This window comes from Erinaceus europaeus, chromosome 20 (genome assembly GCF_950295315.1).
Source record: "Erinaceus europaeus chromosome 20, mEriEur2.1, whole genome shotgun sequence".
In the NCBI taxonomy this organism is placed as follows: domain Eukaryota; kingdom Metazoa; phylum Chordata; class Mammalia; order Eulipotyphla; family Erinaceidae; genus Erinaceus; species Erinaceus europaeus.
In genome coordinates, this window is record NC_080181.1 from 15170850 (window position 1) to 15188168 (window position 17319).

The 17319-nt window shown below is 42.5% G+C and overlaps 1 protein-coding gene across 1 annotated transcript; it reads right to left on the reverse strand.

The window, feature by feature from the left end:
* Positions 1-13028, reverse strand: LOC103114017 (T-cell surface glycoprotein CD3 epsilon chain). Its single transcript, XM_060179990.1, has 9 exons — positions 12848-13028; positions 11867-11974; positions 11648-11756; positions 9264-9284; positions 8833-8853; positions 3745-3948; positions 2090-2257; positions 1451-1497; positions 1-636 (listed from the first exon to the last, which is right to left on the reverse strand). The coding sequence occupies exons 3-9, from the start codon at positions 11712-11714 to the stop codon at positions 580-582; spliced, it is 585 nt and encodes a 194-aa protein (XP_060035973.1). The 5' UTR covers positions 11715-11756; positions 11867-11974; positions 12848-13028; the 3' UTR covers positions 1-579.
* Positions 13029-17319: the final 4291 nt, after the last annotated feature.

Below are 17319 nucleotides of genomic sequence, written 5' to 3' on the forward strand. Positions count from 1 at the left end.
CAGCCAAGTATACTTTATTTTGATTCTCAGCTGACAAGGAGCCTAACACACCCACAACATTGCAAATTTCAGTCCAGAAGCTTGCTGAGAAGGACAGGGTCGGGGAGCACAGAGCTGGGGCTGGGCAAGGATTTGCCCACATTTACTTTGTCCATTCTCATAGAGGGTAGCCCAAAGGGAGAGTTGAAAGAATAGAAAGATGGATGGGATGGTTAAGGTTAGGAAAACTTATATACAGGAAAGGAAGACAATGGAGGGAGAAGTAACATCCACCAGAGAAGGAAGGGGTTGAGTGGACTGAATAACAGCAACAAATAATCTAACAAATGTTCTAGGTCAGGTGTGAGATGGTAAGTAGCCTGATATTTCAAAGGACAAGGAAGCAGCAATATCCTAGGATTTGGTGCCAGCAGAGAAGGCAGGAAGAAGGCAAGAGGGGACAAAGTTTCCAGGGGTTGCATTCCCATGAGGGAGAGGGACAGTTCTGTGTGGTCCAAGACTTGCCCAGGGAATGGAGTAGCAGGAGTCTGGAGAAGAGCCAGACCCAGGCCTGTGGTGGAGGCAGCATCCCTGCAGTTGTCAGATGCCTCTGTGATTCAAGCCAGCATACAGGTCCCGCTGGCCTTTCCGGATGGGCTAGGGGTGCAAGAGAGTGGTGATCAGCATGGTGGGATAAGTGGCTCCTAAAACAGAGGTGCCTCTGAGGACTGAGCATTTGTACAATGGGAAGAACCCTGGACTTGGGGTTAGGAGACAGGCTTTCCATGAGCCTCAGTTTTCCCATCTCATCAAGGAGGGAAAGAGGGACAGGGTGGTGGTGCACCATGCTGAGCAGAGATTACAATGAGGAAGGACCGGGGTTCAAGCCTCTAGTCCACTCCAGCAGGGGAAAACTTCATAAGTGGTGAAGCAGTGCTTCAGGTGTCTCTGTCCCTCTCTATCTCCCCTTTCTCTCAATTTCTGGATGCCTCTACTCAATAAATAAAGATAATAGTAGTAATAATAATAGAGAATGAAGTCACTTGTGCGAAGGTGAATGCCACTTTTTGAGCACTTCTGGTACTCAATATTTGCTGAGTTGGTTCAGATGCGATGTACAAGTATTTAGCAGATCCTAGGGAATAGCTAAAATGGTAGAGCACATGCATTGCATGTATCAGGCCCTGGATCATCAGTCCTGAGTTTATCACATATGATTTTGCCTGTTTGGTACTCCCCATGGTCATATCCCAGTTAACGAATAAGTCAAAGAGAAACAAATGTCTCCCTGCTCCGTGATGCTGTAGTTGGGGGAAACCCAGCAGCCTTTGAGACGGTCTCACTCAACTATAACAAGGCAGAGGGCTGAGTGTGAGGAACTCTGTGGAGCTTTGCAGTGTCTTGCAGGACAGATGGACAGTTACACCTGTTCCTTTTCCCCCTGGAAGGATCCCTCCCCCCTCCCTGTTACCTCATAGTCAGGGTTGGGGACAGGTGGTGGCTTCTGCTTGTTTTGTCCTGCAGAAAAGGGAGGTGGAGAACATTCATTTATACAAGGGAAAATCAATGTTGTAGCAATGAGACCCAGATCAAGGTTGACAAGCCCTTTTGTTCTCTCCCTCAGGTTTCCCTTTCCCCCTTCAGCTGCCCTTCCCCTTCCTCCTTTCGTCCCATTTTTGATAACCCCCACACTATTCTCATAATTCTGTGACTCTTCTTAGGTCAAGGTCCCCAAGGGGGAAGGAAAAGAAAAAGGGAAAGGAAAAGGAAAAAGGAGGGACAAATATCTCAGACTTCCTCTTTCCACAGTTTGGGAACCCAGTGACTCTAGGACACTGACAGGCACTTGAGGAAGTCCATCCTGTTATTAAACATCTTTATTCCCTCTCTATCTCCTCTGTATCTATCAAATCAAATAAATAAACATATTTAAAAATAAACACTGTATTTTCTGGGGTGATCTGAGATGCAAAACTCTGTTGAGATCTTGGCAACACAGCAAATTAGAATACAGAAGCAGCTTTGACCTGGCTGTGAAACTTGCCATCCAATCTGACCCAGCTGGACATACCCCTTGGTGGACAGCTTCTAGTCAACTCCACAGTCTTACCCCTGGGTCTCCCACCAGCTCCTGCTGCTCTTGTTACAGGTTTGGCCTTGGTCTTTCTGTTCTTGCTCCAGTAGTACACCACCAGCAGCAAGCCCAGTGTGCTGCAGATGTCAACTATGATAACTGTGACCACTGTCATCAGGTCCACCTCCAGGCAGTTCTCACACACTGTGGGGATGGGGTGAAGGGAGATGGGAAAAATAAGGCCATGAAGAACAAATGAAGGTGGCTCTCCCCACACTGCTCACATGCTCGCAAAGGTCAGAGCCCTCCCTTTCAATACATTTACATTTATAACAATAGATAAAACATAGTGGTGGGGGGTATAGAGGCTCTGAGGTCAGACAGTGATGGTTTAAGCCCCAGTTCCACTGCTCATTGGCTGGGAGAATTCTAAAACATGTTTCTAGCTCACAAAACCTCTGTTTCCCATCTGATAATATGGGAATAAAATGGTAATCTGTACAGTTGTTAAGAGGATTTTAAGAAAATAACTCTTGGCAAGGGTTTGGTAAAGTGTTTAAGCACTCCATAAATGTTCCCTATCATTCTTTATTATTGTGCCTTATCTAATGCCTTTTTATTAGGTCACCTTGAGTGTTCTTGGAAAGTCCTTCAGAAGTATTTATCTCCACATAAAACATTAGATAAACTCATTATTGGTGTGTCATAATTCTGGACATCATATAATACAATGACTGAATTCTGTCTCTTAGGAAGTTTAGATATAGCACTGACTGAGGTTACCCAACAGCCCATGTTAGTGTTGAATCTATATTTCAGAAAACACAGACACTGTAAGAATAAGAACATTTGTAAGAATAAGAACCGGGGGGGGGGGGGGTCGGGCAGTGGCGCAGTGGGTTAAGCGCATGTGGCGCAAAGCGCAGGAACCGGCGTAAGGATCCAGGTTCGAGCCCCCAGCTCCCCACCTGCAGGGGAGTTGCTTTACAGGCGGTGAAGCAGGTCTGCAGGTGTCTGTCTTTCTCTCCTCCTCTCTGTCTTCCCCTCCTCTCTCCATTTCTCTCTGTCCTATCCAACAACGAATTGCATCAACAAGGGCAATAATAATAACCACAACGAAGCTACAACAAGGGCAACAAAAGGGGGGAAAAATGGCCTCCAGGAGCAGTGGATTCATGGTGCAGGCACCGAGCCCAGCAATAACCCTGGAGGAAAAAAAAAAAAAAAGAAGAAGAACCAGGTTGAGTATAAGGGAAGCACAAAATGCCAAGGGATAGTGAATTGGCTTAAGGGAAATAAGTGATAATGCCCTTTTGAAGTGACCCTCCCCAAAGAGTCTAGTAGATGCAGTATAGGAGATTGTGCAGTGGTAAAGTATAAGACTTGCAAGCATGAGGTTCTGAGTTGATCCTAACACTGCATGTGCCAGAGTGATGCTGTTTATCTCTCTGCATCTATGAGAGAGAGAGAGAGAGAGAGAGAGAGAGAGAGAGAGAGAGAGAGAAATCAGCATAGTGCTCAGTTTTGACATTTTGACATTTGGTGGTACTGGGAATTGAACCTGGTCCACTGGGGCATCAAGCATACAAATCTGTGTGTTACTGCTATGATACCTTATTGGTGTCATAATTAAATAAATCTTTAAAAGAGATAGAGGGTCTAGTAAAACTTGCTCCTGTGACCCCTATTACCTCTTGCTTTCAGGTAGAGACGGTGGTGTTTTTTAGCCGTTGTATAGCAAGTATAATAACCGCTGTCATCCAGTTCTGAAAAATTCTCCACTGTTAGAGTATGTCCAGTTTTTTTTCCACGTTTTGTATCCCATGATATTTCATCAGTAGTATCCAAGGGGCAAGTCAACTCTACTTTGATTCCAGAGATGGAAACTTTATACTCTAGAGAATGGGAAATAGAGAAGAGAATTTGTGGGAGAAATCAGTAAAAGCAAATTGGTAACAAAAAATTAACCAAGGTTTGAGCCCCTGATTCCCCACCTGCAGGGGGGGTCACGTCACAAGTGGTGAAGCAGGTCTGCAGGTGTCTATCTTTCTCTCCCCCTCTGTCTTCTCCTCCTCTCTCCATTTCTCTCTTATCCAACAACAATGACATAAATAACAACAACAATAATAACTACAACAAAGGCAACAAAAGGGAACAAATAAATAAATAAATAAATATATTTTAAAAAATCAACCAAAAGCAAAGTCATCTGTCATCAGGGCTTAGATTTTCTTCTAGAAGGAACTTTTTCTAACTAGTGGGTATGAGATAGAGGTGTGAAAGATATATGGGAATGGCCAGGGAGATGGCATAGTGATAGTGTGCAAAACTTCATTTTTTAAATATTTATTTATTGGATACAGAGAAATCAAGAGGGAAGGGGGAGATAGGGAAAGAGAGAGAGAGAGACTTGCATCATCACTTGTGAAGCTTTCTCCTTGTAGTAGAAACTGGAGACTTAAAGCCAGTTCCTTGCACATTGTAGCAGGTGCTACCAGGTGTGCCACTGCCTGACTGCAACTGCAAGCCTTTCAAGCATGGGGTCTTGAGTTCTGAGTTTGATGCTGTGTATGACAAAATGATGCCCTGCTTTTTACTCTTGATTGCTTTCTTGGTGCCACGTGCGTTTAACCTGCTGTGCTACTACCCGACTCCCTGTTTGTTCTCTTATACTCATAAATAAGTAAATCTTTTAAAAAAGATATATGGGGGGGGGTCAGGCGGTGGCGCAGTGGCTTAAGCGCATGTGGCGCAAAGCGCAAGGACCGGCGTAAGGATCCCGGTTCGAGCCCCTGGCTCCCCACCTGCAGGGGAGTCCCTTCACAGGCGGTGAAGCAGGTCTGCAGGTGTCTGTCTTTCTCTCCCCCTCTCTGTCTTCCCCTCCTCTCTCCATTTCTCTCTGTCCTATCCAACAATGAAGACAGACAACAATAATTATTACAATAAAGCAACAAGGGCAACAAAAGGGAATAAATAAATAAATAAATAAATACTTAAAAAAAAGATATATGGGAGAAAAGAAAATAGAGAATCTTTTGTAGGTGACTTCGGAGTTTAGATGTGGACATAGGGGCTTGGGAAGAAGGAGATGAGAATAAAGAAAAGTCATGCAATCCCTATTTGGAATGTTTGTAAGGTGGGAGTTGAAAGACATCAGTTAGTGGGGTTGCTCTCTGTTATTCAGTTGTTTCCCTTCTATCCACTGGCCCACATCCTTGGAAAGCGTAGATATAAAATACTGACAAACTGCTGAGTTTCATATGAAACTGAAAAGAAGAAAGAATGTAAGAAGGCGGGGGGGGGGGGTGGGGGTGGTAGGGGGGTGAGCGGTAGCGCAATGGGTTAACCGCACATGGCGCAATGCGCAAGGACCTGGGCGGAAGGATCCCAGTTCAAGCCCCTGGACTCCCCACCTGCAGGGGAGTCACTTCACAGGCGACTCCCTATCTTTCTATCTTTCTCTCCCCCTCTCTGTCTTCCCCTCCTCGCTCCATTTCTCTCTGTCCTATTCAACAACAATGACATCAATAATAACAATAACTACAACAATAAAAAACAAGGGGAACAAAAAGGAAAATTAAGAAAAAGAATGTAAGAAAACATTTGAGTTAAATTTAAATAACAGATAAAACTCCCCAAGTGGGACTAGCCTCTATCATCAGGAATTCCCAGAAGGCTCATCCTTTGGGTAACCCCAACCTTAAAGGTGACAGAGCTACTCCACCAATGTGATATACACAGATACATCACATTGAGTGCATACAGTATGTACTTCCATGTATTAATGCAGGGAAGCTCACAAAGTCTTAAAGACCTGAAGCTGGAGAATCCTTCTTCTTCTTCTAGCGTTTGCCTGGAGAATCCTAATATTCAAGATTAACTCCGTGCATTTCCCTTTGCTTGGTATTGTTTGAAAAAGAAATGTAAAGAGAATTGTGGGGTCCAGGCAGTGGCATACCTGGTTAAGTGCACATAATACTGTGCACAAGGACCTGTGGAAGGACCCAGGTTCGAGTCCCTGCTCCTCACATATGGGTAGAGGCATTTTACCAGTGCAGAAACAAGTCTTTAGGTGCCTATCTTTCTGTCTCCCTCTCTATCTTGCTCTCCCCTCTACCTCCCCTCCCCCTCTCAACTTCGCTCTGTCCTATTGAATAAAAGTGTGTGTGTGAAGGAGGATGGTGGTGGTGGAGAAAACATGTCTGCCAGGAGCAGTGGATTCGTAGTGCCAGCACTGAGTCCATAGTGACTAGAGGCAAAAAAGAAGGAAGGAAGGAAGGAAAGAAGGAAGGAGAAAGGAAATTGTTCTCAAGTTGGCAAAATATCAGTAGCTCACCTGGCTAGTGCACCTGCTATGTCATGTGCACTACCCAGGTTTGAGCACAGCACAGCACTGGAGGAAGCTTCAGTCCTATGGAATCTCTCTCTCTCTCTTTCCCTCTGTCTCTTTCTTTCTGAAAAAGCAATCTCAGAGTGGTGAGGTGGCAATAATAACATAAAACAAGCAAACAAGCAAACAAACAAAAAACAGGAAAAGAATAAAAGAAAATTGCTCCCACCTTTTACTGGCACAAATTCAGTAGCAGAGCTTAGATTTACACATGCACATGAAGGAACTGTATGCCAATACTTAGAAATAGGAGTGTTTGTAACACCTGAGTTTGGGTTTTTTTTTTTTTTGCCTCCAGGGTTATCACTTGGGCTCAGTGCCTGCACTATGAACCCACTGCTCCTGGAGGCTATTTTTCCCATTTTGTTGTCCTTATTGCGCTTGCTATTGTTATTGTCACAGCTGTTGTTGTTGTTGGATAGGACAGAGAAATGGAGAGAGGAGGGGAAGACAGAGAGGGGGAGAGAAAGATAGACACCTGCAGACCTGCTTCACTGCCTGTGAAGCGACCCCCTGCAGGTGGGGCATTGGAGGCTCGAACTGGGATCCTTGTGCCGGTCCTTGTGCTTTGTGCCATGTGTTTATCCCGCCGCGCTACCGCCCAGCTCCCTATAACAAGCTTTAATATACTTAGTGGCATTACTTCATAAATGATTAAGAAAAATGTAAAAAAAAAATTTTAAAAATGTGCTCCAGTATTAGCTAGGTCAGCACTTTTATCTATCTACCTCTGTGATTGTGTTTATCTTTTTTTTAAATTTAAAAAAAAAATTTATTTCTGTGTCCAGGGTTATCACTGGGGCTTGGTGCTGGTACTATAAATTCATTGCTCCTGGAAGACAATTTTTTCCATTTTATTAATTTATTATTATTATTTTTTTAATTGTCTTTTTAATATTTATTTTTATTTATTCATTCCCTTTTTGTTGCCCTTGTTGTTTTATTGTTGTAGTTATTATTGTTGTTGTCATTGTTGGATAGGACAGAGAGAAATGGAGAGAGGAGGGGAAGACAGAGAGGAGGAGAGAAAGATAGACACCTGCAGACCTGCTTCACCGCCTGTGAAGTGACCCCCCCTGCAGGTGGGGAGCCGGGGTTCGAACCGGGATCCTTATGCCGGTCCTTGTGCTTTGCGCCACCTGCGCTTAACCTGCTGTGCTACAGCCCGACTCCCTAATTTATTATTTTTATTGGATAGGACAGAGAGAATTGAGAGGGAGGGGAGTAGAGAGGAAGAGAGAAAGACACTTGCAGATCTGCTTTGCCACTGATGAAGTGTCCCCCCCACTGCAGGTGAGGGGCCGGGGGCTTGAACCTGGGTCCTTGCACAGGTCTTTGTATTTAGTACTATGCGCACTTAACCGGTTGCACCATCGTCCAGCCCCTGATTATATTTACTATCTAAGTTTTGGTTATTTTGTCTGTAGAAGAGATCTTTAGGAAGAACTAATGAAGAAAATCAGCTAAATATTTAGGGTAATACATAAACCATACATGCAATAAATTTTAGTGAACTATTAACCCCTCTCAATAAAGTGAAGGGGGTGGGGAAGAAAAAAACTCATCCTAAGGATCACCCCCTCTTGGAGTCTTTTTTTTTTTTCTCTTGGAACCTTTCTAACCACTGTGTGCATAGCTGATCTCTCTATATTTTACTCCGTAACAATACAAATCTCACATAAGCGCACCTTTTTGAGGGGACGGAATTAGTGATGCATTTACATGTATAATAAAGTTTTCATTTACAAATAGCTATCAAACATGTACTATATGCCAGACACTATACCAGACAGGTAAGATGCTGTCTGTGCCTTCAACAAATTCATGATTTACACAAAAACTGTGGTTGCTCCAATCCACACCCACATGTGTATTCTCCCCTGAAAGTATGCTCAGGGATGTGTATCCAACTTAGCTTTAGAGGCTGGCGCACTGGGTTAAGCACACATAGTGCGAAGCACAAGGACTGGCTCAAGGACCCAAGTTTGAGCCCACCTGCAGGGTGGTTACTTCGCAAGCAGTGAAGCAGGTATGCAGGTGTCTATCTTTTTCTCCTCCTATCTTCCCTTCCTCTCTCAATTTCTCTCTACCCTGTCCAACAACAACAGCAGCAGCAACAATAACAACAACAATGGGAAAAAAAGATGGCTGCCAGGAGCAGTGGATTCGTAGTGCAGGCACTGAACCCTAGTGATAGCCCTGGAGGCAAAACAAACAAACTTAGTTCTAATCATATAAGGTAGTTAGCAACAAATATAAACACTTCTCATACATACTCTACTGGAAACCATTTGCATTTTCCCTCTAAGAGTTCTGCAGTGTAGTGTTTATTACTGATTGTCTTCTATGACTATTTTCTTCCACACATGAAAAGTGAAAATTCTCTTACCAGCATCATTATCATCATCATCTGTAAAGGAAATAATAAGAAACCATTAGCCATACTCCTGCGATTAGAGATTAAATCCTGCTCCTATGTGTCTTTTCTCTAGCTCCAGAAAATAGTGGATCTTCAAATTCCCTGGAGCTGTATATAAAAAGCAGTTTGGGTCCCACATTCTATATGAAACAATTGATGGCCACTGATAAAAATGAATCCTGAGTAGTCACTGTGCAATATATACATTTATCAAATCATTACTTTTACACATCTCAAATAATATTGTTCCTCAGTTGTATCTTGAAACAAAGGAGAAGATGGTAAAAACAAAACAAAACAAAACAAAAACTCTTATTGGTCTGTGTGAGCCCTGTGGGGGATCTAGAAAAGATTCCACAAAGCTGGGCTGATGTGTAACAAAGGAAGAAGGCATAGCTCACCTTCCTCGCCCCAAGCGCCAACTAGAAAAGAAGAAGAAGATAAAAAGTTAGTAAATGGTGTAAAGTACCTGGAATTCCAAGCAGAGAAAGTATGGTCTATTCTGACCATTTCTGAATACCTAACATTATTCCCAACCACCACTGGGGCACAGGCATTCCTGTATCAAGGTGAGTGATATACTGGTCAGTTAAGCATGAAGCAGAGCAAGGAAGCACCTAGGACACAATGAACGTACAATATCTGACAAATAGAAGTTAAAATATTGGGTTTGTTTTTTGGGTGAGTGGAGAAATAGTAAAATGATTTGCTAAATGTCTCCCTTTAGAAAATTGGTCTCTGCAGAAGAAAAATTAGTCTTGCTTGAAATTCTCACTCCACCTTTGGCTCAGTTCTTCCATTTGTTTTCTGCTTAAGACAGAGTGGAAATATGTGCAATGTCTGAAACTCTGATTACTCGCCAGCAGGAGCCTGTGCTTTGTAGAGCCTGCTCACACTTCCACTGAACCCTCCAGAGTCCCCCCACTCAGCAATAACATGTATTTTTTTAGTATTTATTTTTAAATTTATTTTCCCTTTTGTTGCCCTTGCTGTTTTATTGTTGTTGTTATTGATGTCATTGTTGTTGGATAGGACAGAGAGAAATGGAGCGAGGAGGGGAAGACAGAGAAGGGGAGAGAAAGACACCTGCAGACCTGCTTCACTGCTTGTGAAGCGACTCCCCTAAAGGTGGGGAGGGGAGGCTCAAACTGGGATCCTTGTTCTTCGCGCCACCGCTTAACTGCTGCGCTACCGCCCGACTCCCAATAACATGTATTTATTACTGTTAAGAGTCCCTGACATTTGCCTGAAAGTTAACCTGTCCATTGCTGGGACTACTCTTTTACCAACAGTTTCTATATTGGGGGAGCACCCATATCTCTGTCCCTCACCCCTTTGCCAGAGAAAAATAGGCACTATCTCATGATGTCAAACCTCTAGGGATGCTTGGGTGTTTGACAGTCTCTCTCTTTCATTTAGGCACAGTACAGTTGATACTTTAGGTCTCTAAGAAAACGCTTGCGCCCATTCCCTACGGGACTTGTATCCTGTCCCCTGGCCATCAATATACGTTTCCTAAACCAGCAGCAGTCTAATAAAACGGAGAAATTGGAAATTAGATTCTCTGTTCCCACTCCAGACCTACTGAAGCAGAAGTTGCAGTTTATCCAACAAGCTCCCCAGGTGATTTGTGTGCACATTCAAGTTTGAGAAACCCAAGATGAAGCAGGAAGTGGAGACATCTTGGCTGGGGCTCTGAGCTAGGATTCCCCACTGTGGTAGTATTTTTCTAGGGCTCTGAAATAAAAAAAACTATCATGAGCTGTTTTGCCTCATCTGATGCAGCTATTTGGAACACAGACCTTGCAGGCAATCAAACAGCCCTGATCCCCTAGGTCAGCTTTAGCAATTACTATGTGGTTTTAAACAAGTTAAGTCCTTTGAGCATCAATTGATTTCTTCATCTGTAAAATAGGGGCTATAACACTGACATTTCAAGGAGGTAAGGATTAAATCAGCTTATACACGTAACACATTTATGTAGTATTTGGCAGTCAATAAATGGCAAGCTTTAAAAAATCTTATTTTCTCCTATGAGATATATGTTTGGTTATTGATAAATTTACGTTCCACTTTACATCAAAAGGGTTAAATTAACTGAACACTCCTAGTTAACTGAAAAGGACTGGAGGCTATCAGGTATACTGTTTCAGGTACTAAACTTGCTATATATCCTGTGTAGCATTTGGATTCAACTATCTGTTCTCTTCATACAAGGAGTGAAAGTTCTTTCATCTCTTTTTGTGTTCTTTTCTTTTTTTTTAAAATGTATTTATTTGTTATTGGATAGAGACAGAGAGAAATTGAGAGAGAAAGGGGAGCTAGAGAGGGAGAGACAGAGAGACACCTACAGACCTGCTTCACCGCCTGTGAAACGACTCCCCTGCAGGTGGGGAGCCCAGGGCTTGAATAGGGATCCTAACCAGTCCTTGTGCTTTGCGCCACATGCACTAGGCCACATGCAGTTAACCCGCTGTGCTACTGCCCGACTCCTTCTTTTTGTATTTTTAAGGGCTGGGGGAGTTCTTGAATAGAATGAGATTGTTATTCGAGGCAGAGATCACTTGCATTCAATGGATATCATCTTCCTAAAGGTTTTCTATGGTCACTCCTTAGATGGAATCCCAGGCACTGCTATCCCACCCAGTTCTTCTCCCTAAAATAGTACAAACGATTCTTATATCTTCCGGTAAATGACTTGTGTGCACCAGTGGGCTGCACCAAGCTAGGCTCTGAGTCTGCCCATGGGCTAAAAGAAGCTACCCTTTTCATTTGCCCTACTCACCTGTTAAGAGGAAGAGTCCCAGAACTCTCCAGAGAGTCCCCCACTGCATTCTTTTCTCACTGTACATTTACTCTATGTAAGATGGCGGACACCAATTGGCTTATTACTTCTGAAAAAGAAACCAAAGGACTTTTTTCAACCCCCCTGCTACGGTTGAGGTTCCTGGCATCACTGCTCGCAACAATGGGATGAGATAGGGACTATGTAAGAGAGACTCACCATTTTCCGAAGCAGGCACCAAAGGCTGGGAGGGAAGGCAGTTTTCTGAGCCCCACACAGGAAGTGTGCAGAGGCCTCTGGGCCGGTAGGGTCTACGTCACTTGAAACCTTTCAAAGTAGAGGTAGGCAGCTATTGAGTTGGCTGCAGAAGAGTTGGGCTCAGTCATCTTTCCAGAAAAATGAGCAAAAGGATTTTGGAAAAGACTGAAGGTGTAGTTGAAAACTAGCTGCTGCCCAGACCTTGCTGAGAGTGTATTCAAATTGGGGGCACTCTTCTAAGATACCCTCCCCCAACAAACTGACAGGAAGAGTGAGCTACATCAAAGATTTACTTTCTTTGTGGTGTGGCTGGCATGGAGCAGCAAGGTGCAGTATGCTTACTATAAGAGCTTTACTAATGTGTCAACAACTTCCTCAATAATGGTAAATGAGGGAGTTGGGCGGTAGCGCAGCAGGTTAAATGCAGGTGGTTCGAAGCGCAAGGACCGGCAAAAGGATCCCGGTTCAAGCCCCCGGCTTCCCATCTGCAGGGAAGATGCTTCACAGGCGGGTGAAGCAGGTCTGCAGGTGTTTCTCTTTCTCTCCCCCTCTCTGTCTTCCCTTCCTCTCTCCATTTCTCTCCATCCTATCCAACAACGACATCAATAATAACAACAATAATAAACTACTACAACAATAAAACGAGGGCAACAAAAGGGAAAATAAATATAAAAAATTTATAAAACTATAAAAAATGTAAATGAAAGTATATATGTATATACTGTATTTATATATATAAATATATATTATATATGTACTGTATTTATAACTGTGATAGATGTCTTCACATCAGTCCCACCCCCCACCCAAATTCTTTGTCACAATCAAATGCCGAATATCAGATTCCCTCCTATCTCCACCTAGTCCCAAGTCATTTGCTTTTCTGCAATACCCCCACATAGTCCAAGCTTTAAAATGATATTTAAACCAATTTCATAATACCATGCTCATTTTCTTTCCTCCTCCTCCTCCTTCTTTACCAGAACACTGCTCAGCTCTGGTTTATGGTGGTATGGGAGATTGAACCAAGGACTTTGGAGCCTCAGGCATAACAGTCTCTTTGCACAACCAGTATGTTATTTACCCCTCTTCCCCTGTTCATTTTCATAGCTGTTTTCTTCAGAGGCCTGAAAAACAACAACAGTAACTTAGGCAAATAGAAAACTCTCACTACAAAGAAAAACTATTATTTTAGATAAAATATTTTCATTTTTTGTTAATTTTCTGAGAGGTTAAGCAATGAAATCATTAACACTAAATAACATAATCACTATTTATAATATTAGAAAGTTATTACATTTAAACCAATCTGAAAGGCAAAAGAAAAGAATCATAGGGAGCCAGGCGGTAGTGCAGTGGGTTAAGCATACATGGTGCAAAGAACAAGAACGGGCGTGATGATCCCGGTGTGAGTCCCCGGCTCCCTACTTGCAGAGGGGATCGTGTCACAGGTGGTGAAGCAGGTCTTCAGGTGTCTGTCTTTCTCTTCCCCTCTCTGTCTTCCCCTCCTTTCTCGATTTCTCTCTGTCCTATCCAACAACAACAACAGCAATAACAACAATAAGGGCAATAGAAATGGGAAAAATGGGCTCCAGGAGCAGTGGATTCATAGTGCAGGCACTAAGCCCCAGTGATAATCCTGGAGGCAAAAAAAGAAAAGAGATGTTGTGGCAATAACAGGGGCCTTGAGTGGACTAAAGGGAGAGATCTGCCTGAGACAGTGACACCTGTGTTTAAGTTTGATATGAACAGGAGAACCAGGTGGAGGGAGGAGGACAAGTCAAACCTTGCAGTAGCATATTTTCAGCCCCAAAATGAGGAAGAGCGGCACAGTGAAGAAATGAGAAGGGCAGCTGAGACAGTGAAAAGGAGTAGCAAGAAATGAGGTAGGAGCAGCCAGGAGGTAGCTCATCTGGTAGAGCCTGCACCTTGTCATGCACAAAGCCCTGGCTCAAGCCTCAGCATTACAGGTGAGCACCCAGGTACTGGGGAAGCGCCACAGGTGGTGGAGCAGTGCTGTGATGTCTACTCCTCTCTGCCTGTTTCTCTCTCTCTCTTTCTTTGGATAGGAAATCCAGCATGGACCAACTGAGGACTATTAGCAAGCAACCAAAGGCCAATTAATTAATGAATGAGGAATGAACTCAAGACCTTGCACATTCACAATACTGCCAAGTAGCTTCCCTTGTCTAATTATTTCCCTTTGCCCTAAAGCATCCAGAAGGACAGAAATCACTAAAGTTAGGGCAGAAATCAATAACATTGAGAATAAGAAAACCATACAAAAGTAAATGTTGGTTCTTCGAAAGAGTGAACAAAATCGACAAACCTTTAGCCAGACTCACAAAACAAAAAAGGGAGAAGACCCAAATAAATCGGATAGTAAATGAAAGAGGAGATATCACAACAGACACCGCAGAAATTCAACATATCATGCGAGGCTTCTATGAACAACTATATGCCACCAAGCTAGAGAAGCTGGAAGAAATGGACGATGTCCTAGATACCTACCAACTTCCAAAACTAAGTAAAGAGGAAGTGGATAACATGAACAGGCCCACCACAGCTAATGAAATTGAAACAGTTATAAAAAATATTCCCAAAAATAAAAGTCCTGGACCAGATGGTTTTACAAATGAATTCTACAAAACCTTCAAAGAAGAACTAATACCTCTACTTTTAAAAGTCTTCCAGAAGATTGAAGACACTGGGATACTCCCTGCTAGCTTCTATGAAGCTAACATCACTCTGATACCAAAAGCAGACAGGGACACAACCAAAAAAGAAAACTACAGACCAATATCTCTGATGAACATAGATGCTAAAATACTGAACAAAATTCTAGCCAACCAGATACAGCAGTCTATTAAAAAGATTGTTCATCATGACCAAGTGGGGTTTATCCTAGGCATGCAAGGTTGGTTTAATATATGTAAATCAATCAATGTGATCCACCACATCAACAAAAGCAAGAACAAAAACCACATGGTCATATCAATAGATTCAGAGAAAGCCTTTGACAAAATACAACATCCCTTTATGATCAAAACACTACAAAAAATGGGAATAGATGGAAAATTCCTCAAGATAGTGGAGTCTATATATAGCAAACCTACAGCCAACATCATACTCAATGGTGAAAAACTGGAAGCATTTTCCCTCAGATCAGGTACTAGACAGGACTGCCCCCTATCACCATTACTATTTAACATAGTGTTGGGAGTTCTTGCCATAGCAATCAGGCAGGACCAAGGAATTAAAGGGGTACAGATTGGAAGAGAAGAAGTCAAACTCTCCCTGTTTGCAGATGATATGATAGTATACACAGAAAAAAACTAAGGAATTCAGCAAGAAACTTTTGGAAATCATCAGGAAATACAGTAAGGTGTCAGGCTACAAAATTAACATTCAAAAGTCAGTGGCATTCCTCTATGCAAACACTAAGCTAGAAGAAATTGAAATCCAGAAATCAATTCCTTTTACTATAGCAACAAAAACAATAAAATATCTAGGAGTAAACCTAACCAAAGAAGTGAAAGACTTGTATACTGAAACTTATGAGTCACTACTCAAGGAAATTGAAAAAGACACAAAGAAGTGGAAAGATATTCCATGTTCATAGGTTGGAAGAATTAACATCATCAAAATGAATATACTACCCAGAGCCATCTACAGATTTAATGCTATCCCCATCAAGATCCCAAGCACATTTTTTAGGAGAATAGAACAAATGCTACAAATGTTTATCTGGAACCAGAAAAGACCTAGAATTGCCAAAACAATCTTGAGAAAAAAGAACAGAACCGGAGGCATCACACTCCCAGATCTCAAATTGTCTTATAGGGCCATTGTCATCAAAACTGCTTGGTACTGGAACAGAAATAGACACACTGACCAGTGGAATAGAACTGAGAGCCCAGAAGTGAGCCCCCACACCTAAGGACATCTAATCTTTGACAAAGGGGCCCAGACTATTCAATGGGGTAGCAGAGTCTCTTCAACAAATGGTGTTGGAAACAATGGGTTGAAACATGCAGAAGAATGAAACTGAACCACTGTATTTCACCAAATACAAAAGTAAATTCCAAGTGGATCAAGGACTTGGATGTTAGACCACAAACTATCAGATACTTAGAAGAAAATATTGGCAGAACTCTTTTCTGTATAAATTTTAAAGACATCCTCAATGAAACAAATCCAATTACAAAGAAGACTAAGGCAAGTATAAACCTATAGGACTACATCAAATTAAAAAGCTTCTGCACAGCAAAAGAAACCACTACCCAAACCAAGAGACCCCTCACAGAATGGGAGAAGATCTTTACATGCCATACATCAGATAAGAGTTTAATAACCAACATAGATAAAGAGCTTGCCAAACTCAACAACAAGACAACAAATAACCCCATCCAAAAATGGGGGGAGGACATGGATAGAATATTCACCACAGAAGAGATCCAAAAGGCCGAGAAACACATGAAAAAAATGCTCCAATTTTCTGATTGTCAGAGAAATGCAAATAAAGACAACAACGAGATACCACTTCACTCCTGTGAGAATGTCATACATCAGAAAAGGTAACAGCAGCAAATGCTGGAGAGGGTATGGGGTCAAAGGAACCCTCCTACACTGCTGGTGGGAATGTCAATTGGTCCAACCTCTATGGAGAACAGTCTGGAGAACTCTGGGAAGGCGAGAAATGGACCTACCCTATGACCCTGCAATTCCTCTCCTGGGGATATATCCTAAGGAACCCAACATATCCATCCAAAAAGATCTGTGTACACATAGGTTCTTGGCAGCACAGTTTGTAATAGCCAAAACCTGGAAGCAACCCAGGTGTCCAACAACAGTTGAGTGGCTGAGCAAACTGTGGTATATATACACAATGGAATACTACTCAGCTGTAAAAAATGGTGACTTTACCGTTTTCAGCCAATCTTGGATGGACCTTGAAAAAATCATGTTGAGTGAAATAAGTCAGAAACAGAAGGATGAATATGGGATGATCTCACTCTCAGGCAGAAGCTGAAAAACAAGATCAGAAAAGAAAACACAAGTAGAACCTGAAATGGAATTGGCGTATTGCACCAAAGTAAAAGACTCTGGGGTGGGGGGGTGGGGAGAATACAGGTCCATGAAGGATGATAAATGACATAGTGGGGGTTGTATTGTTAAATGGGAAACTGGGGAATGTTATGCATGTACAAACTATTGTATTTACTGTTGAATGTAAAACATTAATTCCTCAATAAAGAAATAAATTAAAAAAAAAAAAAGAAAACACAAGTAGAACCTGAAATGGAATTGGCGTATCGCACCAAAGTAAAAGACTCTGGGGTGGGTGGGTGGGGAGAATACAGGTCCAAGAAGGATTCAGAGGACCTAGTGGGGGTTGTATTGTTATATGGGAC